The sequence below is a fragment of the Equus quagga genome, chromosome 8 (genome assembly GCF_021613505.1).
Source record: "Equus quagga isolate Etosha38 chromosome 8, UCLA_HA_Equagga_1.0, whole genome shotgun sequence".
Lineage (NCBI taxonomy): Eukaryota > Metazoa > Chordata > Mammalia > Perissodactyla > Equidae > Equus > Equus quagga.
In genome coordinates this window covers 113909915-113931728 of record NC_060274.1, presented here as the reverse complement: position 1 = coordinate 113931728, position 21814 = coordinate 113909915, and the positions used below count along the sequence as shown (strand labels likewise).

General features: G+C 37.2%; 1 protein-coding gene across 2 annotated transcripts in view; it reads left to right on the top strand.

Annotated features, from left to right (window-relative positions):
- LOC124244035 (solute carrier family 23 member 1-like) overlaps positions 1 to 20672 on the top strand; it is a 73522-nt gene extending 52850 nt beyond the window's left edge. The window contains exons 13-14 of one of the 2 annotated variants that reach the window (XM_046670246.1): positions 18090 to 18147; positions 20423 to 20672. In XM_046670246.1, coding sequence (XP_046526202.1) covers positions 18090 to 18124 — 35 coding nt within the window. In that variant the 3' untranslated portion in view covers positions 18125 to 18147; positions 20423 to 20672. Of the gene's footprint in view, positions 1 to 3849; positions 3981 to 18089; positions 18148 to 20422 lie in introns of those variants that run through there. The other variant, XM_046670247.1, reaches the window with a different exon arrangement.
- Positions 20673 to 21814: the final 1142 nt, after the last annotated feature.

Below are 21814 nucleotides of genomic sequence, written 5' to 3'. Positions count from 1 at the left end.
CCTGGTATAAATTCCACTTGACTGTGGTGTATGATCCTTTGAATGTTTTTGATTTGCTAATATTTTGTTGAGAATTTTTGCATCTATGTTCATTGGTGATATTGGCTTGCAATTTTCCTTTTTTTTTTTATCCTTGTCTGGTTTTGGTAGCACGATAATGTTGGCCTTGTGGAATTAGTTATAATCAATCCTATCTTTTTCAACTTTTTGTAATAATTCGAGAAGGATCAGTATTAATCTTCTTTGAAAGTTCAGTTGAATTTTCCCAAGAAGCCGTCTGGTCCTGAACTTGGTTTTTTGGGAGGTTTCTGATTATTGTTTCAATCTCCTTAATTGTGATTGGTCTGTTCAGATTCTCTATTTCTGCTTGATTCAGTTTTGGGAGGTTGTATGAGTCCAACAATTCATCTATTTCTTCTAGGTTATACAGTTTGTTGGCATATTGTTTTTCATAGTATTCTCTTATTATCTTTTGTATTTCTGGGATATGCATTGTAATTTCTCCTCTTTTATTTCTAATTGCATTTATTTGAGCCTTCTCTCTTTTCTTCTTAGTGAGTCTGGCTAAGGGTTTGTCAACTTTGTTTATCTTCTCAAAAGCCATGTCTCAGTTACTTTGATCTTTTCTATTGTTTTTTTTTAATTCTCTATTTAATTTATTTCTGCTCTAATTTTTATTATTTCCCTCCTTCTGCTGACTTTTGGCTTTTCTAGTTCTGTTAGGTATAGTTCAAGATACTTATTTGAAATTTCTTTTGTTTATTGAAGTAGGCCTGTATTGCTATAAAGTTCCCACTTAGTACCATTTTTCCTGCATCCATAAGAATTGGTATGTTGTATTTTCACCTTCACTTGTCTTCAGATTTTTTTTATTTCTCCTCTGATTTCTTCATTGATCCAATGGCTGTTAGGTAGCATGTTGTTTAATTTCCAGATGTTTGTGATTTTCCTAGTTTTTTTCTTGTAATTGATTTCTAGTTTCATAGCATTGTGGTCAGAAAAGATACTCAATATAATTTCAATCTTCTTAAATTTATTGAGGCTTGCCTTGTTTCCTAACATATGGTCTATATTTCTGAATGTTCCATGTGCACTTGAGAAGAATGTGTATTCTGCCGTTCTTAGATCGAGTGTTCTATATATATCTATTAAGTCTATCTGGTCTACTGTTTCATTGAAGGCCACTTTTTCCTTGTTGACTTTCTGTCTGGAAGCTATCCATTGGTGTAAGGGGGCGTTGAGGTCCCCTACTATTATTGTGTTACTGTTAATTTCTCCCTTTAGGTCTTTTAATAGTTGCCTTTTATACTTTGGTGCTCCTGTGTTAGGTGCACATGTATTCACAAGAGTTTTGTCCTCTTAGAGGAATGTCTCTTTTATCGTTATATACTGTCCCTCTTTGTCTCTCATTGTCTCTTCTATCTTGGAATCTGCTTTATCTGATATCAGTATGGTGACACCTGGTTTATTTTGTTTGCCATTTGCTTGGAGTATCTTCTTGCATCTCTTCACTCTAAGCCTATGTTTGCCTTTAGAGCTGAGATGTGTTTCCTGGAGGCATCATACTGTTGGGTCTCGTTTTTTAATTCATCCAGCTACTCTGTGTCTCATGTTTGGGGAATTGAATCCATTTACATTTAGAGTGATTATTGATATATGAGGGCTTAATACTGCCATTTTATCTCGTTTTCCAGTTGTTCTATTTTTCTATTGTTTCTTTTTCCTTGTATTTCTGACTCCCATTTCAGTTTGGTGGTTTTCTGTGATGATTTTCTAAGTTTTCTCTTTATGAATGTGGTTCTGTTCTTATTTTTTACTTATTGTTTACCATGAGTTTGTATAAAAGATCTCGAAGATGAGATAGTCCATTTTCTGATAGCTCTTATCTCCTTAGCCAAAGCAAATGCCATGCCTTAACTCTTCACCATCTAAGTTATTGTTGTTACAAATTATTCTATTCTGCATTGTAAGTTTGTGACTAAATTGAAGTTTTTATAATTATTTTTGATGCTTTCCTTTCCTTTATCTTTTATGTTTTAATCAAGTGTTTGCTAATCTGTTCTGATAGAGAGCCTCAATTTTATTATTTTGTCTATTTATTTCCTTGCTCAAAGTTTTGTAGGCCTTTGTCTTTTTTGTTTCAGATAGGAGGGCTCTCTTCATCATTTCTTGTAAGGCAAGTCTAGTGGTGATGAATCTCTCAGCTTTTGTTTATCTGGGAAAGCTTTTATGTCTCCATCATATCTGAAGAATAATTTTGCTGAATAGAGTATTTTTGGCTGAAAGTTTTTGTCTTTCAGTATTTTGAATATATCATTCCATTCTCTCCTAGCCTGTAAGGTTTCTGCTGAGAAATCCACTGAAAGCCTGATGAAGGTTCCTTTGTAGGCTATTTTATTCTGCCTTGCTGCCCTTAATATTTTTTCTTTGTCATTGGCTTTTGACAGTTTTCATATTATATGCCTTGGAGAAGGACTTTTTGCACTGATGTAATTTGAGTTCTCCTGCCTTCATGTACTTGTAAGTCCAGTTCCTGCCCCAGGTTTGAGAAGTTCTCAGCTGTTATTTCTTTGAACAAGCTCTCTTCTCCTTTCTCCCTCTCTTGTCCCTCTGAGTATCTATAATCCTTATGTTACTCTTCCTAGTTGAGTTGGACATTTCTTGAAGAATTTAATTTTTAAAAAATCTTAGTTCTCTTTCCTCCTTCACCAGAAGCATTTCTATATTTCTATCTTCTAAGTCACTAATTCTGTCCTCCATAAAGTCTGCTCCATTTTTTATGGTTTCTAGATTATTTTTTATCTCATTAATTGTGTTCTTCATATCCAGAATTTTTGTGTAGTTTTTTAAAAGACCTTCAGTCTCTTTGGTGAAATATCCCTTCTGTTAATTAATTTTACTCCTGAGCTCATTGAACTGTATTTCTGTGTTTTCCTGTAACTCATTGAATTTCTTTATGACAACTATTTTGAATTCTTTGTCGTTCAGATTGTAATCTGTGACTTCAGGTTTGGTTTCTCAAGACTTGTCATTTTCCTTTTTTTTTTCAGTGTTACTGTAGGTCTTCATGGTATTTGATGAATTGATCCTCTGCCAGCTCATTTGTGGTAGTATCAGGTCTCAGATTACAGCTGCCATTGCTACGGGGTGGCAGGAGCTGTCTTTTCTGATCCCACCCTCTCCATTGGTAGTTGTGCCACTCAGGCTGCTCCACATTTGCATGGACTGACTCTGGGGATTGTGCTCATGCCAGTGGGGCAACTGTGCTCTGTGGGCTGGTCTAGCTGATCTGCTTCACTTGGCAGGTGGGGTGCTTTGTGGGGGCTGAGCTACTACTTGGTGTGGAAAGTTTGCAGAGGCATGGCCATGTTGGTAAGTGGGTCCTCCTGCAGGATGAGTTACCACTCAGAAAGCATCTGTGTGTGGGCCAGGCTGCCCCCACCTCCACTCACAGTCACACTGGCTGCTGTGTGAGGATCCACGACCTAGAGTGCTGCTGCTGTGGAGGGGGAGGAGTCTGCTCACCTAGTTCCATGGCTTCCTGGGGATCCAGTCCACCCACCTTCAGATGTATAGCTGCATGGATCTCTTAGGCATTTTGTTGTGTTGTGTTGTGTAGGGAATCTTCTGTTGTTTAATGAATGCACATTTAGTTGTAACTTAGAAGAGAGAGGAAAAAGGAACAACTCAGTCCACTATGACATCACTCTGTGATGGATTGGTCTGAAATTTCACTTTCTTGGATTTGAATGCACTGACTCTGGCTTAGGTTTTGGTTTGCTTATGTAGGCTACCAAGGCATCAGAGCCCCCTCAACCTAATGGCCTCCTTTTTAAATTATTTTAACAGGCTTCAAGACTGCAGTATCAGCTCCTGTTTGAATTTGCAGCCTGCTGATCTGTCCTACAAATTTCACATTTGCAGTCTCCACAATTGTGTGAACCAATTCCTTAAAATAAATCTCTATACCTACACCTATACCTATACTATTGATTCTATTTCTGTGACAGATAGAGTACTGGCTGATACAGAAAGATATCATCAGTCAAGATAGAAAAATATACCTGACTAATATAGGAAGAGTCCTTGGTGGGGAGGAAAAGAGAATGAGGACCATCTGAGGGTGGTTTGATGCAACAAATCCAACTCAGGCTGTGCCAATATCCAATGCACACTGCAGGAGAAGGCAGGGAAGCAGAGGGCTGTTGGGGCTGAGGAGTGAATGTCAGGACAACACTCCTAGCACTTAACTGTGGGGAAAAAGCACACAATATTTGCTGAGGTCCACTCTGACCAGGGGCCCACTGGCACATACTGCTTTGGGAATGAAGTCATAGCCTTAGACAAAATAGGATTGGGGTGAAAGGTATTGCAACGAGGGAGTGGCTATGCAGAGCCAGTACATGTTCCTTTAAGGCCTACTATGTGCAGGGACCTCTGTAACAACACATTTATTCTTTCCCATGTGCTGGCTTGTTCCTGAGTTGCTGGGGGTGGCTGGCCTGAGCTGCAGTGACAGGAGCACTCCTCTTTCCGTTCTTCTCAACACAAGTTTGGGCACTCTCCAAGCATGAAGGCCCTGCCCACCCAGCTGCTTGGAAACCCCCTCCTGACCCTTAATTTGGACAGTGAAGTGCTGGCAAAGCTCTGATCCCTGCATATAACCAGGGCGATCCTTATGGGTCTCTCAGCTCATGTGTCATAGGATGGTGTGGTGAGGTGGTAAGAGCTGGGGATGTGGTGTCAGACAGAGTGGGTTTTGATCTTAAGACTTAACCTGCATGTCAGTTTCTCATGGGGAGATGAAAAAGTCAAAGGATATGGGAGGCCTTCAGTGGAGGGGCACCACTGTTGTCATGATGTGTAAATCGTAAAGAGCCAGGTGAACCCATTCTCTCTGTACACTCAATGGATTAGTCACAGTTCTCTAGAGAAACAGAACCAACAGGTTGTAGGATGTGTATGTACCTACATGTACACACATATACATATATACACACACATGCATAACTGTATATGTATATATAGAGACAGAGAGAGAGAAAGAGATTTATTTGAAGGAGTGTGCTTATGTGATCATGCAGGCTAACAGTTCCAAAATCTGGCAGGTTGGGAAGAGTTGCAGTTCAAGTCTGAAGGCAGTCACTGGCAGATTTCCCTCTTCCTCTGGGGAGGTCAGTATTTTGGTATATTCAGTCCTTCAAATGATTGGATGAGGCCAACACATATAGTAGAGGGTAATCTGCTTTACTCAAATTCTGCTGATTTAAATGTTAATTTCATCCAAAAATATCTTCATAAAAACATCTAGAATAATGTTTGACCCACTATCTGGATACCGTGGCCTAGTCAAGTTGACACTAGAATTCACTATCACATCCAACATGCACATCCAGGGACATACATTCTTTGCCCAGGAACCTCACCAGAAAGTGCTCAGAACACTGTGGGATCTGCCTTGGACTCCAACAGGAGATTTTATTACCAGAAGAAGCAGATGGAGATGGTTCTACCCTGATGTCCTGTAGCACAGGGTTGAGGTCAGCACCATTCCTGGGCTCCCAGAACATGCAGGATGAGTAGATAACCTCTAGAACCCATCAGAATAATGTCCTGAACCCAGGGTGTGCTGCAAGTAGCCAATGTTATGGCAGCTCCAGGGACAGATCCTGCATGTCCTCTTTTTGTACCTCAGCTGCACCCAGCACCCCCTGAATAGGAGCACAGTGAAAGCAGGAGTGTGCCCTGCAGCAGGCCAACCTCTTACACCAGACAACCCTGAAAGGCCAACACGGGCCCATGCTACATTTAAATACTTTATAATAATCAGAAACTAAAACCATCAAAATGCTTTTGGGACAGCCCACTCTAAACTTCCCAGAAGGCTGAGGCAGGGGCAACCTTGGCTGCCTGCATTCAAACTTGGAAACTGCCTACCCTCCTTCCTTCCTCCCCATCTCTGCCCTTCTGTTTTACAAATCTTCATCATCAAAGTTTAAATACAGAAACAGTCTTAAGATTTGTTTTGAATGTAATAATATTTTCACATGTTGCCTTTGACATTAGCAAGACTGACCTCACTATATTGAAAATTATTATTTAGTGTTCTTTAATCATGGTGGCTGGGAAGGTGAACCAAGATCAAGACACTTCAATTCTTCCTTTGTAATATCTTGCTTTCACTTTTTTATTTCTATTACTAGTGCTTTTTATCAACTTTAAGCCCCAATTCCCATATTGTAAGAAAAACGCAAGCGTGAGGAAGACGGGGATGTAGGAATCCATCTCTTTACCTGGACAACAATTGAACTGGCAAAATCTGTCTCATGTAACTGTTTTGGAACTCTGAAGTCCGTTGAAGGATTGCAACTCCCAGGGGAAGATTTGGTGGTTAACTTTGGTCAATTTTAGCTCTTAGCACAGTAGTAGCTACCCATTCCCCACCCCCTAGACATGTCTCAGATAGCTGTGCACATCTTCCTGGAGCAGCTTGCACACAGCTTGGGGGAGTCAGAGTGGGCAAAAAGGGCCCTGTCCTCCAATTATTGGGGATCTCTGCTCTGGTTGCTGATTACTGCTTCTGATCACAGAAGTGCAGAAAAAGAGATGAGTAGCCATTGTTCTTGCGTCTACCCCATTGTTGCAAGCCCCACTTTCTCTGGCTGAAGTGATTTCCAGAGGATTTATAAGGCCAGTGCCCATTTCCCCCCTTTCTCAATTTTCATTTTCTTTACAGAGACAGCCATTAAAGACTATGACATTCAAAAACAACTGCATATACTGGGAAAATTAGAAAGTGACTGTGCATGTCCAGGGAAAGGCTCAGAAAAGACCTGAGAAGACCTTAAGTTTACACCTAAGGCTGAACTTTGGCACAGAGAGAGCCTACAACAAGCAACAAAACAAAAACAATGAAAAAAGACAGTAACAACAATAATAAAAAACCCTGGGGAAGGGGGAAGAATCTGATTTCCAGAGGTACCACATTACTAGATTCAAACAAAAAAATCACAAGGCATACAAAGAAACAGAAAAGTAAGGTCCATGCAAAATAAAAAAAAATAAATCACCTGAAACTGTCCCTGAAAAACACATAATGGTAGATATACTAAGACTTTAAAACAACTCTCTTAAAAATTTGTAAAGAACTAAAAGATGTGGAGAAAGAGAAGAAAATGACATGTGAATAAAATGGAAATATCAATAAAGTAGTAGAAAACCTAACAGGAAACCAAAAAGAATTCTGGAGCTGAAAATTACATTTACTGAAACAAAAATTCAGTAGAGGGATTCAATGAGTGTATTTGAGCAGGCAGAAGAAAGAACCAGCAACCTTGAAGATAAGACAATGGAGATGATCAAATATGAGGAACAGAAAGAAAAAATGTTGAAGGAAAGCAAACAGAGCCTAAGGGACCTGTGGGACACCATTAAGTGGACCAATATATGCATTGATGGAGTTTCAGAAGGAGAAGAGAGAAGGGCGCAGGGAGAATATTTGAAGAAATACTCCCTGAAAATTTCCTAAATTTAATGAAAGACATGAATATAAACATCCAGGAAACTCAACAAACTCTAAGTAAGATGAGCACAAAGAGACCCACACAAAGACGCCTTATAGTCAGACATTGAAAAGACAAACAGAGAATCTCCAAAGCAGCAAGAGAAGTGAATCATCACATACAAGGGATCCTCAAGATTGTCAGCAGATCTCTCTGCAGAAACGTCGGAGGCCAGAAGACAGTGGGCTGATATACTCAAAGTGCTAATAGAAAAAAAAGCTATGAACCAAGAATCCTATATCCAGCAAAACTGTCCTTCAAGAATGAGGAAGATATTAAGACATTCTCAGGTAAACAAAAACTAAGGGAGTTTGTGACTTCTATACCTGCCTGTAAGAAATGCTCAAGGTGGTCTTTTAAGATGAAATGAAAGGACACTGAATAATAACTTGAAGCTATAGAAAGAAAGAAAGATCTCAATAAAGGTAAATCAATGGCCACATAAAATTTAGTATTATCATACAGTGGTTTGTAAGTATACTTTTTGTTTTATACATGATTTGAGATCAATACATTTAAGGAAAAAAACCACATTAGTGTAAAAACTAGTATTATTGTAAGTTTGATTTCTAATTCCAAATCTTGTTTTCTACATAACTTAAGAATATGCATTTAAAAAATTATTAGTCTATGTTTTTGGACATACAATGCCTAAGGATGTAATTGTGTGACATCAGTAACTGAAAGGGGTGGGGACATAGCTGTGAAGGAGCAGAGATTTTGTGTGTTATTGAAGTTGGTATGAATTTAAATTAGAGTGTCATAACATTAGCATGTTACATGTAATTCTCATGATAACAGCAAAGAATTTATCTCTAGAAGATACCCAAAAGGAAATGGGAAAGGAATTAAATATTTCACTACAAAACATCAACTAAACACAAAAGAGGACAATAATGCAGGAATGAGGGACAAAAAAGCTAAAAGGCATATAGAAAACAAATAGCACAATGACATAAGTACCTCCCTTCCTAACAATAATGACTTGAAATGCCAATTAATTCAACTCTCGAATCAAAAGACAAAAAATGGATAAAAACACATGATTCAACTATATGACCTTACCACCTGCAAACACGTAATTTTACTTCTTTTTCCAACTATGTGTCTTTAGATCTAAAGTGAATCTCTTGTAGATGGCACACAAGCAGGTTGAAGCTGAAAGGATGGATAAAAAATATTCCATGCAAATAGTAATCAAAAGAGAGCAGGAGTGGCTATACTACTATCAGACAAAATGTAGTTTAAATCAAAAAGATTACAAGAGAGAAAGAAGGACATTATATATTAATAAATGTTAAATATAGCAAGAAATATAACAGTTATAAACATTTACACACTTAATGACAGACCATCAAAATATATGAAGCAAAAGCTGACAAAAGAGAAGGGATTTTGAAATAGTTCTACAATAATGGTTGAAACTTCAATACCCCACTCAGAAGAATGGATGTGTTAAGCCACAAATTAAGTGTCAATAGATTTAAAAAGATAGATATACCACAATGGGATGAAGTATCTTCTCTGACCACAACAAGATGTTAACAAAGAAACAATTAACTTAAGGAAATCTAAAAAATTCAGAAAGTTTTGGAAATTAAGCAACACTTTTAAGCAACTAATGGAGATAAAGAAAACCCATCCAAAAATTCACATGTAATCTCAAGGCACCCCAAATAGCCAAAACAATCTTGGAAAAGAACAAAAAAACTAGAAGACCCATACTTCCTGATTTTAAAACTTACTACAGTAATCAAAACAGCGTGGTATTTGCATACAGACAGATATTTAGACCAACAGAATAGAACAGAGGGCCTGGAAATAAACCATCACATATACGGTCAAATGATTTTTGGCAAGAGTGACAAGACCATTCAATGGACAAAGGACAGTCTTTTCAACACGTAGTAGTGGGAAAACTGGATATCCACCTGCAAAAAGAGTGAAGTTGGATCTACCTAATGCCATATATGAAAATTAATTCAAAATGGATCAATAACCTAAATGTAAGACCTAAAACAATAAAATCGTTTTTATAAGAAAACATAGGACAAAACCTTCTTGACGTTGGATTTGGCAATGATTTCTTGGATATGACACTGAAGACACAGGTAACCAAATAAAAAATAGACAAATTGGACTTCGTGAAAATTTTAAAATTCTGTGCACCAAAAGACACTATCTGCAGAGTAAAAAGACAACCCATAGAATGGGAGAAAACATTTGCAAATCATATATCTGGTAAGGGATTTATATCAAGAAAATATAGAGAACTCCTAAAACTCAGCGACAGAAAAATCAAACAACATGATTCAGAAATGAGCAAAGCACTTGAATAGACGGTTCTCCAAAGAAGATATATGAATAGTCAAGAAGCACATGAAAACATGCTCAGCATCACTAATCATTAGGGAAATGCAAACGAAAACTTCAATGAGGTACCACTCACACCCATTAGGATGGCTGCTATCCAATGAGCAAAAAGTGCTGGCAAGGATATGGACAAATTGGAACTCTTGTGCACTGTTGGTGGGAATGTAAATGGTAAAGCTACTGTAGAAAACATTTTTGTGGTTCCTCAAAAAATTAAAAATAGAATTATCATATGATACAGAAATTCCACTTCTGGATATACGCCTATAAGAATTGAAAGCAGGATTTCAAAGAGATATTTGTATACATATGTTTTATAAGAACATTATTCACAATAGTTAAAATGTGTAGAAGCAGCTCAAGTGTTCATGGGAGAATGGACAAGCAAAAGGTGGCATATACATACAATGTAATATTATTCAGCCTTTAAAAGGAAGGGAATTCTGCAATATGTTACTACATGGATGAAATTTGAGGAGATTATTGCTAGTGAAATAAGCCAGTCACAAAAAGGCAAATACTTTATGATTCCACTTATATGAGATACTTAGGGTAGTCAAAATCACAAAGACAGAAAATTTAATGGTGGGATGCCAGGGGGAGGGGAAAATGGGAAGTTATCATTTAGTGGGTATAGAGTTTCAGTTTTACCTAATGACAAGAGTTATGGGGATGGATGGTCATGTTGGTTGCACAACAACGTGAATGTGTTTAATACTACTCAACGTGCGCTTAAAAGTGGTTAAGATGGTAAATTTTATGTGTACTTTAACAAAACAAGAAAATATTTAAAAATATTACAAATTTATGCCATATTATCTGTATTATGTTCCAGTCTGTCTTTGTGCTACCACCAAATTATACTTCCTAAAACACTGCTGTATGTCATTTCTGTGCTCACAAATTTACATTGGCGTCTGATGACTGGCCTTAGTATATCTTTCTATCCTGACCTCCTATTGTTGCTAAAATCATTGTATATGTTAGCTACCTAATTACTTAACTTTCCCCCAACCCTATCTTCGACCTTTTGATTCTTGACATACTTGCTCTTCCTTCCTTTAGTGCTGATCTTTCCCTCTTTTCCTTCTAATGTGTAAATATTTTTAAGGACCTACTTAAATTTGAACTCCTCTAGGAAAGGTTCCCTAATTGCCCCATTTGTGGTGACTTCTCTTTCTCTTAAATACCTATGGCATTTATTGTTTAAACAATTCATTGAATAGTTGGCATTGGCTGATATTTGTTGCTGTGCACCTGTCTTATTTCCCTGAATATCTCTAAACTTAGTGGACTCAGAGCTATCTCTTTTTTTTTATTGTGGTCATAATAGCTTATAATGTAGTGAAATTTCACTTGTACATTATTATTTGCCATACACCATATAAGTATTCCCCTTCACCCCTTGTGCCCACCCCCCCCACCACCCTTCCCCTGATAACCACTAATTTGTTCTCTTTCTCCACAAGTTTGTTTATATTCCACATGTGAGTGAAATCATATGGTGTTTGTCTTTCTCTGTCTGGCTTATTTCGCTTAACATGATGCCCTCAAGGTCCATCCATATGGTTGCGAACGGGATGATTTCATCTTTTTTGTGGCTGAGTAGTATTCCATTGTAGATATATACCATATCTTCTTTATCCAATCATCAGTTGATGGGCACTTGGGTTGCTTCCTCGTCTTGGCTATTGTGAATAATGCTGCAATGAACATAGGGGTGGGCAAGTCTCTTTTGATTGTTGATTTCAAGTTCTTTCGTTAAACACCCAGAATTGGGACAGCTGGATGATATGCTATCTCTATTTTTAATTTTTTGAGAAATCTCTGTACTGTTTTCCATAGTGGCTGCACCAGTTTGCATTCCCACCAGCAGAGTATGAGGGTTCCCATTTCTCCGTATCATCTCCAACATTTTTAAATTTTTGTCTTGTTAATTATAGCCATTCTGACAGGTGTAAGGTGATATCTCATTGTAGATTTGATTTGCATTTCCCTGATGATTAGTGGTGCTGAACATCTTTTCATGTGTCTGTTGGCCATCTGTATACCTTCTTTGGAAAAATGTCTGTTCTTATCCTCAGCCCATGTTTTGATTGGGTTGTTTTTGTTGTAGTTGTTGAGTTATGTGATCTCCTTATACATTTTGGAGATTAACCCCTTGTCAGATGTATTATTTTCAAACATTTTCTCCCATTTGGTGGATTGTTTTCTCATTTTTATCTTGGTTTCTTTTGCCTTCCAGAAGCTCTTTAGACTGATGAAGTCCCACTTGTTTATTTTTTCTTTTGTTTCCCTTGTCTGAGTAGGCATGGTATTCGAAAAGATCCTTTTAAGTCTGATGGCAAAGGGTGTACTGCCTATATTCTCTTCCAGAAGTTTTATGGTTTTAGGTCTTACCTTCAAGTCTTTAATCCATTTTGAGTCTATTTTTGTGCATGGGGAAAGATAATGGTCTACTTTTATTCTTTTCCATGTGGCTGTCCAGTTTTCCCAGCACAATTTATTGAAGAGGGTTTCCTTTCTCCGTTGTATGTTCTTGGCTCCTTTGTCGAAGATTAGCTGTCCATAGATGTATGGTTTTATTTCTGGATTTTCAATTCTGTTCCATTGATCTGTGTGTCTGTTATTGTACGAGTACCATGGTGTTTTGATTGCTATAGCTTTGTAATATATTTTGAAGTCTTGGATTGCGATGCCACCAGCTTTGTTCGTGTTTCTCAGGATTGCTTTGGCTATTCAGGGTCTTTTGTTGCCCCGTATGAATTTTAAGATTCTTTGTTCTATTTCTGTGAAGAAGGTCATTGGGATTCTGATTGGAATTGCATTGAATCTGTAGATTGCTTTAGGTAGTATGGACATTTTAACTATGTTTATCTTCCAATCCACGTGCATGGAATATCTTTCCATTTCTTTATGTCAGCATTGATTTCTTTCAGTAGTGTCTTATAGTTTTCTTTGTATGGGTCTTTCACCTCCTTGGTTAAATTTATTCCTAGACATTTTATTATTTTTGTTGCAATTGTAAATGGGATTGTATTCTTGAGTTCTTGTTCTGTTAGTTCATTATTAAAGTATAGAAATGCTACTGATTTTTGTGACTTGACTTTGTACCCTGCAACTTTGCTGTAGTTGTTGATTATTTCTAATCGTTTTCTGATGGATTCTTTAGGGTTTTCTCTATGTAAAATCATGCCATTTGCAAGCAGCAAGAGTTTCAGTTCTTCATTGCCAATTTGGATAGTTTTTATTTCTTTTTCTTGCTTAAGTTCTCTGGCCAAAACCTCCAGTACTATGTTGAATAAGAGTGGAGAGTGGGCACCCTTGTCTTGTTCCTGTTCTCAGAGGGATGACTTTCAGTTTTTCCCCATTGAGTATGATGTTGGCTGTGGGTTTGTCATATATAGACTTTATCATGTTGAGGTATTTTCCTTCTATATCCATTTTATTGAGAGTTTTTATCATGAATTGATGTTGGATCTTGTCAAATGCTTTCTCTGCGTCTATTGAGATGATCATGTGGTTTTTATTCCTCATTTTGTTAATGTGGTGCATCACGTTGATTGATTTGTGGATGTTGAACCATCCCTGTGTCCCTGGTATGAATACCACTTGATCATGGTGTGTGATCTTTTTAATGTATTGCTGTATTCAGTTTGCCAATATTTTGTTCAGGGTTTTTGCATCTAAGTTCATCAGTGATATTGGCCTGTAATTTTCATTCTTTGTGTTGTCCTTATCTGGCTTTGGTATCAGGGTGTTGTTGGCCTCATAGAATGTGTTAGGAATATTTCCATCTTCCTCAATTTTTTGGAATTGTTTGAGAAGAATAGGTAATAAATCTTTTTTTTGAAGAAGAAGATCAGCCTTGAGCTAACATCTACTGCCAGTCCTCCTCATTTTCCTGAGGAAGACTTGTCATGAGCTAACACCCATGCCCATCTTCCTCTACTTTATATGTGGGATGCCTGCCACAGCATGGCTTGATGAGCAGTGCCATGTCCACACCCAGGATCCAAACCCATGGACCCTGGGTGCCAAAGTGGAATGTGAGAACTTAACCACTGTGCTACTGGGCCGGCCCGGTAATAAATCTTTGCATCTTTGGTAGAATTCTCCTGAGAGGCTGTCTGGTCCTGGACTTTTATTTTGGGGGAAGTTTTTGGTAACTGTTTCGATCTCTTTACTTGCAATTGGTCTATTCATATTTTCTTTTTCTTCTTGATTCAGTTTTGTGAGGTTGTAGAGTCTAGGAATTTATCTGTTTCTTCTAGATTGTCCAGTTTGTTGGCATATAGTTTTTCATAACATTCTCTTGTAATCTTTTGTATTTCTGTGGTATCCATTGTAATTTCCCTCTTAAATTTCTAATTTTATTTTTTTGAGACTTCTCCCTTTTTTTCTTAGTGAGTCTAGCTAAGGGCTTGCCCATTTTGTTTATCTTCTCAAGGAGCTAGCTCCTTGTTTCATTGATGCTTTCTACAGTCTTTTTTGTTTCAATTTTGTTTATTTCTGCTCTAATTTTTATTATTTTCCTCCTTCTGCTGAGTTTGGGCTTTGTTTGTTCTTCTTTTACTAATTCTGTTATTGTAGTTTAAGATTGTTTATTTGAGCTTTTCTTGTTTGTTGAGATGGGCCTATAAATTGCTCTCTTAGGACGACTTTTGCTGCATCCCATATGAGTTGGTATGGTGTGTTTTCATTCTCATTTGTCTCCAAATATTTTTTGATTTCTCCTTTTATTTCTTTGACAACCCATTGGTTGTTCAGTAGCATGTTGTTTAGCCTCCACATTTTTGTTCCTTTCCCTGCTTTTTTCTTGTAGTTGATTTTGAGTTTCATAGTATTATAGTTGGAGAAGATAGTAGATATGATTTCAATCTTCTTAAATTTATTGAGGTTTGCCTTGTTTCCCAATATATGGTTTATCCTTGAGAATGTTCCATGTGCACTTGAGAAGAATGTATACTCTGCTGTTTTTTATGGAGTACTCTCTATATGTCTATTAAGTTGATCTGGTTGCACATTTTCTGGTTCTTCTGCATATCCTTTGTTTCTCGTCCCATGTATTTCAGGCTACCGATTTGATTAGGTAGTTTTCTATGTTTGTTTCCTTCATTTTCTCCTTGTTTATCATATATGTCTCTGTTCTAATTATTTATTTAGTGGTTACCATTAGGTTCATATAAAGTCTCGTAGATGAGATAGTCCATTTTCTGATTGCCTCTTATTTCCTTAGACTATACTGATTCCATCTCTTTCCTCTTCCCCTTCTAAGTTATTTTCGTCATATCTTATTCCATCTTGTGTTGTGAGTTTGTGATTAAGATGATATAATTTTTATTTTGGTATTTTCCTTTTCTTTATCCTTGATGTAGGAGTTAAGTGTTTACCAACCTGATCTGATGGAGAGCTGCCATTTTCTGACTATTACCTACCTATTCATCTCCTTGCTACAGGCTTTGTAGCCCCTTTCCTGTGTTCTTTTATTCCTTTCTCGTGTGAGGGCCTTCTTCAGGATTTCTTGGAGGGAGTGTGTCTTGTGACAATGAACTCCCTTAGTTTTTGTTTATCTGGGAAAGTTTGTATTTTTCCATCATATCTAAAGGAGATTTTCCCTGGATAGAGTATTCTTGGCTGAAGGTTTTTGTCTTTCAGGAGTTTGAATCTATCGTTCCACTCTCGCCTAGCCTGTAAGGTTTCTGCTGAGAAATCTGCTGAAAGCCAGATAGGGGTTCCTTTGTAAGTTATTTTCTTCTGCCTTGCTCCCCTTAATATTTTTTCTTTGTCATTGACTTGCCAGCTTCACTACTATATACCTTGCAGTAGGTCTTTTTACATTAACATAGTTGGGATTTCTGGTAGCCTATTTCATGTGGATTTCTGTCTCCTTCCCCAGGTTTTGGAAATTCTCCACTATTATTTCTTTGAACAAGCTTTCTGCTCCATTCTCCTTATCTTCTCCCTCTGGAATACCTATAATCATTATGTTGCATGTCCTAATTGAATTAGATATTTCTCTGAGAGCCTCTTCATTTCTTTTTAGTCTTTGTTTTCTCTTCTCCACCCTCTGAAGCATTTCTATAGTATTGTCTTCTAAATTGCTAATTTGGTCTTCCATATTGTCAGTCTTGTTGCTTAGGGAGTCCAGATCTTTTTTAATCTCATCCATTGTCTTTTTCATCTCCACTAATTCTGATTGTTTTTTCTTTAACGTTTCAATCTCTTTTGTGAAGAAGCTCCTGAATTCATTAATTTGTCTTTCTGTGTTTTCTTGTAACTCATTGAGTTCTTTTATGATAGCTATTTTCAATTCTTGTCATTTAGGCTATGGATTTCTGTGTCTTCAAGGTTGGTTTCTGGGAACTTGCCATTTTCCTTCTGGTCTGGAGATTTAATATACTTTCTCATACTGCTTGAAGGTGTGGATTTTTGCCTCTGCATGGTGTTATTATCTTGTCACTGCTGCCACATGCCTCCACTGGGTGAGGATCAGGACCTGTGAATTCTGGGCCTGGCACAGTCAGGGGCTACCCAGCTCCAGCTGCTGACTGCTTTTCTCACTGTGTGCCACTCTGGCCGATGGCAGATCTGGAGCACTGGGCAGGAGGAAGGGTGCTCTTCCCCTATGCTTCCACCAGCCTCCACTTCTCACTCTGGGTGATAGCAGGACTGGAGTGACAGGTGGGGGAAGGGGCACTTTCTTATACCTACATGCCTCTCCCAATTGCTGCCTCTCTCTCTGCTTGGTGATCTGGGTGCTCATGGGGCTCCACCAGCCACCACTTCTCTCTCCATGCCTTGCTCCCAGTGACTGTGGGGCTGGAGTGTGGGGCTGGAGTGCAGGGTGGGAATGGAGTGCCTCTCCCCAGCTGTGCACCTCCCCCAAGTGGCCCCCTTCACTGTGCTTCACTCTGGGCGATTGTGGGGCTGGAGTGCTCGCTGGGGACTGGCACTTTCTCCCCAGCTGTGCCCCTCCCCTGGCCAGCCCCTCTCTCTCTGTGCCACTCTCCCAGAAAATGTGGAGCTGGAGCAGGGCTGGAGCACTGGGTGAAGACTGGGTGCCTCAGAGCTATATCTTAAAATTATTTGTATTACCCACTTGACTTAATCATATGAATTGATTTATTGACATTTTGTGAATAATGACTAAAGATGCTTTTCAAGTAAATTTCAGACCTATTTGTCAAATTCATGAGCATTTGGCAATGTTTCTGCAGAAGATACAGTTGGTATTCAGATGAGATACTAGACTTTGTTAAATTTTTCTAGAGGAATCAGATGTGGTATGAGTAAGTTGCCCATCTGTAAGGTGACTTTGTATATATTTCCAGACAATAAGATAATTTTGAGAAATCTGGAATCTTATTTGTTTTTGGCTATACTATTGTATCTGAAATAAGTATTAATATTTGGGTACTAATACTTTTGTTTATGTTCTGGGTTAAATAGTTATAGAAATGTTTCCCTGGGTCAGTGTTGAAATGCTTATAAAAGTTATATTTTGTCAGATGACTTAAAATGGACTTGCAGTTAGCAGTTATGTGTTGCTTTACTGTGGTAGTGAATTTTCTCTATATAGTAGTTAAGATTTAATGGATTTTTTTGAGTCAATAGTTTCCACAAAAGTTTGCTTCTGTTAGTCTTGCGTGTGCATGTGTGTGTACACACATGCATTTGCCTTCTCTAGGGTTAGGATTAGAATATTGAAGTATTAGAAGAAATTTATTGCTCTTAAGAACATGTAGAGAACATTTCAATAACTTTTATGCCCTTCTGTCAAACACCGAGAAAAATGGGTATTATTTCAAGAATTTTAATGAGGAATATGTTTATCACATGAACAAAACTAAATAATGGATTAAATTTTTGACCTATTAATTAGAGTAATATCTATTTTAGAGTGGTATCTTTTCCTTTCCAGCTATTATATCACCCATTGTTTTAGAGAATCTAATCAGAATATAAGTTCCACAAGCGTAGGCATTTCATCTTACACTTGTTTGTGTCCTCAATGTCTAACCTAATGTCTTAAATCACAGTGCTTCGATAAACATTACGATGATAAAATGTCTGTTTTTCTGGCTTTTGGGGAGTTGGTTTTTATTGTGGGAGAATGACTTTGATTTTATTTGATTTGTTTTCTTTTTACAGCTCCATCGACAAACCTTCAGATTCTCTCAGTATAGGCAATGGGGATAATTCCCAGCTGGTAAGATTTTGACACTGTATCACTTCATTTATCTGCCATCCCTTGAAAACAAGGTATTCTATACAAGTGAATTTTCTAGATAGTGAAAAATACTTTTCTGAAACAATTTAAAAACACTTTGAGAGTCAGCCCTGATGGCCTAGTAATCAAAGTTCAATGCTCACTGCTTCAATGGCCCAGTTTCACTTCCCAGTCACAGAATCAGACCACCTGTCTGTCAGCTGCCTTGTTGTGACAGTGACTCACGTAGAAGAACTAGAATGACTTACAACTAGAATATATAACCATGTACTGAGAGCTTTGGGGAGGGAAAAAAAAGAAAGAGGAAGATTGGCAACAGATGTTAGCTCAGGGTAATCTTTCCTGGCCAAAGATATATATTTATATAGTGCTTATTTTGCAAAAGCACTTTTCATGGACATCTTTGTTAAACGTATTATATTAGCCTTCTTTTCCTCTACAGAATATATAGAGCATAATTTAACCCTTTCTTGATGACTCAGAATTACTATGATGACCATATATTATTACATTGTGTGGCAATACATCAGTGTCCTTAGAGTTTGCTGATATTATTGGTCTTTTTGACCCTATACCAAGTGGTCCCAGACTAACATGACTTGTGCATTCTTGATTTTGAATTATTTCTCTACCATATGTTCCCCTTGTCCCTTGGTGTCAACTTAAATTTTCTATTTCTTTCAGTGTACTTGCCCCCCAAAGTTTTCCCCTTTCCCCAAATGATAAACCAAATAGTCAAGTTGAAAGTTGCATCTTAATGATACTGAGTGAGGTCCTGACTTTTCAAACATGCTTTGCATGATCTTGTCTAGCTGCTAGCTTTTCACTGCTTATGTTTCTGTGCATCTTCTTACATTGATGAAAAGTTGTACTTCTAATCTCTTCCATAAAGAATGGCCAGTTTCCCACAGTGTTTGTGAGAAACTTAGAGATCTAAAATACAGTGGTTTCCCAAACGTTTTGCTCATAAATTCCATACAACAATTTGAAAATCTGTTTCTCCTCTTGTATATTTTAGGTTAACATTAGAGTTTTTTTTTTTATAACAAGTTAAAAATAATTGCAAAGGATGTAATTTTCAGCAGATTGCCAGTATTGGTACTTTTAAATAAAAGTGCTACATTACTTGTTAATAAATATCTAAGAAATTTAAATCTCAGATTGTTTTGTTACTCCATCATCCATTAGAAAAAAATACACAAGCTCTCCTTTAAAATTCAGGACTTTTACATCATTCCTTTTTCTCCTTGAACTTGTTTTTCTATTTCCACTGCCACTACAGAATTTTATCTTAATGCAATATAGTTTTTATGTGTGATAGGTATTAACTTCTCTCAAATGAAAATAGACATATAAATTTTGAATGAAAGCCAAAGTATTTTTGCTGATACAAGGCTTTAATTGCCAAATTTCTTTCTTCTGAATTTTTATTTGTAGTATTGATTTGACCAAAGCAACTTATATAAGCATAGATTTTGATAAAAATTAATCATTAAAAATCAACACTAAACTTCTATTGGAAATTCCTCTCTTGATGAGATAGACAGGGCCATTTTAGAATTAGTGTTCATGTATCCCTAGACAAATGTTACCTGCTGGGAAAAGGAGACGAGTTTCAGCAGCAGTTCTAGGCATTTTTCTAAATGTAAGTGCTGAGACGTCTTGTTCCTAAGTAAGTAAATGGAAGAAGAGTTTGACGTCAGTATCACTCAAATCTTTGAACTCCTAAGTTAAATACCTAAGAATCATGTAAAGATTTACCATAAAAATTATTTTTTAAGGATGTATTTGGAAATAACATGATTAGATCTTCCTTGCATTTTCTTTGAAAATAAGTATCAGGAATCACCCACTTTGCAAAAGAATCTGGTCATTAGAGTCAGTCATTCTCTCATTGCCAATCTGAATATTTTTAATAAATTTTGTTTGGCTCCCAGAAAGTGTTCACACTTGGCAAAATTCTATAGTCAGGTTCCAGAGATTAAGAAATGTTCTTTTTTTTTGTAAAGTGAGAGAAGTTAGGTTATAAAAGGAGAGGAGTCTGATTTAGTCTTTCCAGGAGAGTCAGTTTTAGAAAAGAGAACACATGTAAGTTGATGGATTTTCTGAAAATTCATGCTCATAAAAATGTCTTCCAGTATGCCAGTTTGAAGACCGCTGTTCTACTCCCTTTAGTTGCAAGCCTTTCTAACTGTGGCTTATTAAAATGTATGGACCTGTATTGACTCTTCTGTTCTTTTCCTGTTTTATTCAGATATCCAACAGTGATAAGCCCTCACCACCACCTGGTATATCCAAATCCAATCCAGTCCTCCCCATCAGTTCATCCAATCACAGTGCACGGTCTCCTTTTGAAGGGGCAGTAACTGAGTCACAGTCGTTATTCTCAGACAACTTCCGCCATCCCAACCCGATCCCCAGTGGGCTTCCTCCTTTCCCCAGCTCCCCACAGACATCCAGTGACTGGCCTACAGCACCAGAGCCGCAGAGCCTCTTCACATCGGGTAGGTCACAGTACTGCTGCGCGTTGGTGTTTGTGCTCAGCCTAACATGAGACCCTTGGTGGATATGTTTTTATCCTCTTCCTCCCCACTCCCTTCTTCATAAAAATGTAAACATTTAAACTGCATGGAATTGAATGGTTACCTAAATTGTTGCATGACCTAGACCTTACTATGTTAACGGACAGATTTCTACAGAAATCAAGGGTTAGATCATATTCCTGGTAATAAAATGCTTATTCCTCAAGGAATTATTAAGGACTTACATTTTTAATAAGATTGTATTTGTATAGTTATATTTAAGATTTTTTTCTCCAGTTGACAATGAGGTATGTTAGTTAATATTAAAACTTCTATTTGGCATTTTTGAGCCATTTCCATTTTTATTCATTGTAAGTTCTCTTATTAATGTGAAGGATGGCATGAAGGTAAAATTGACAATAGCAGCTATGAAGCAGACAACGTTAAGAAACTACAAAAATTAAATAGATATTTTTTCATTATTTTTCTTAGCGGTATATAAAGCATATATTCAAAGTTATTTATACTTTATCTTTTATAAATACATATAAAAATAAACTTTACTAATTGAATTCTGTCACATCATATTTGCTATTACTTTATTCCATTTAAATGACTTATTCTGGGTTTTGATTATGAGTAGTTGAGAGTATAATTTGAATATCAAATACTTTGTTTTCTTGGATTAATGATGAAAATCAGTCTATATCATTCAGCTTTTGAAGTTAGTAAATTAAGAATGAACTCATTGCTAGAAGTATATGAGGTGTTTGTAATTTTATAGTCCTAATATGCTAAGAAATCATACAGATTTTGCATATATGTGACTATCTTGTCATCTGACATGTTTAACTTCAGCTAGTGTGGATACTCATTAAGCATGAAAGTGAGCTTATGTATTTTCAATTCATCACGAATTTTCTTCCCAACAGAAACAATAGAAACAATCCCAGTATCACCCTCTACAGACTGGCAAGCAGTGTTTGGCTTTGGTTCTTCTAAACAACCAGAGGATGACTTGGGTTTTGATCCCTTTGATGTCACTCGAAAAGCCTTAGCAGACCTGATTGAAAAGGAGCTATCAGTCCAAGACCAGCCTTCCCTTTCGCCCACATCTCTTCAGA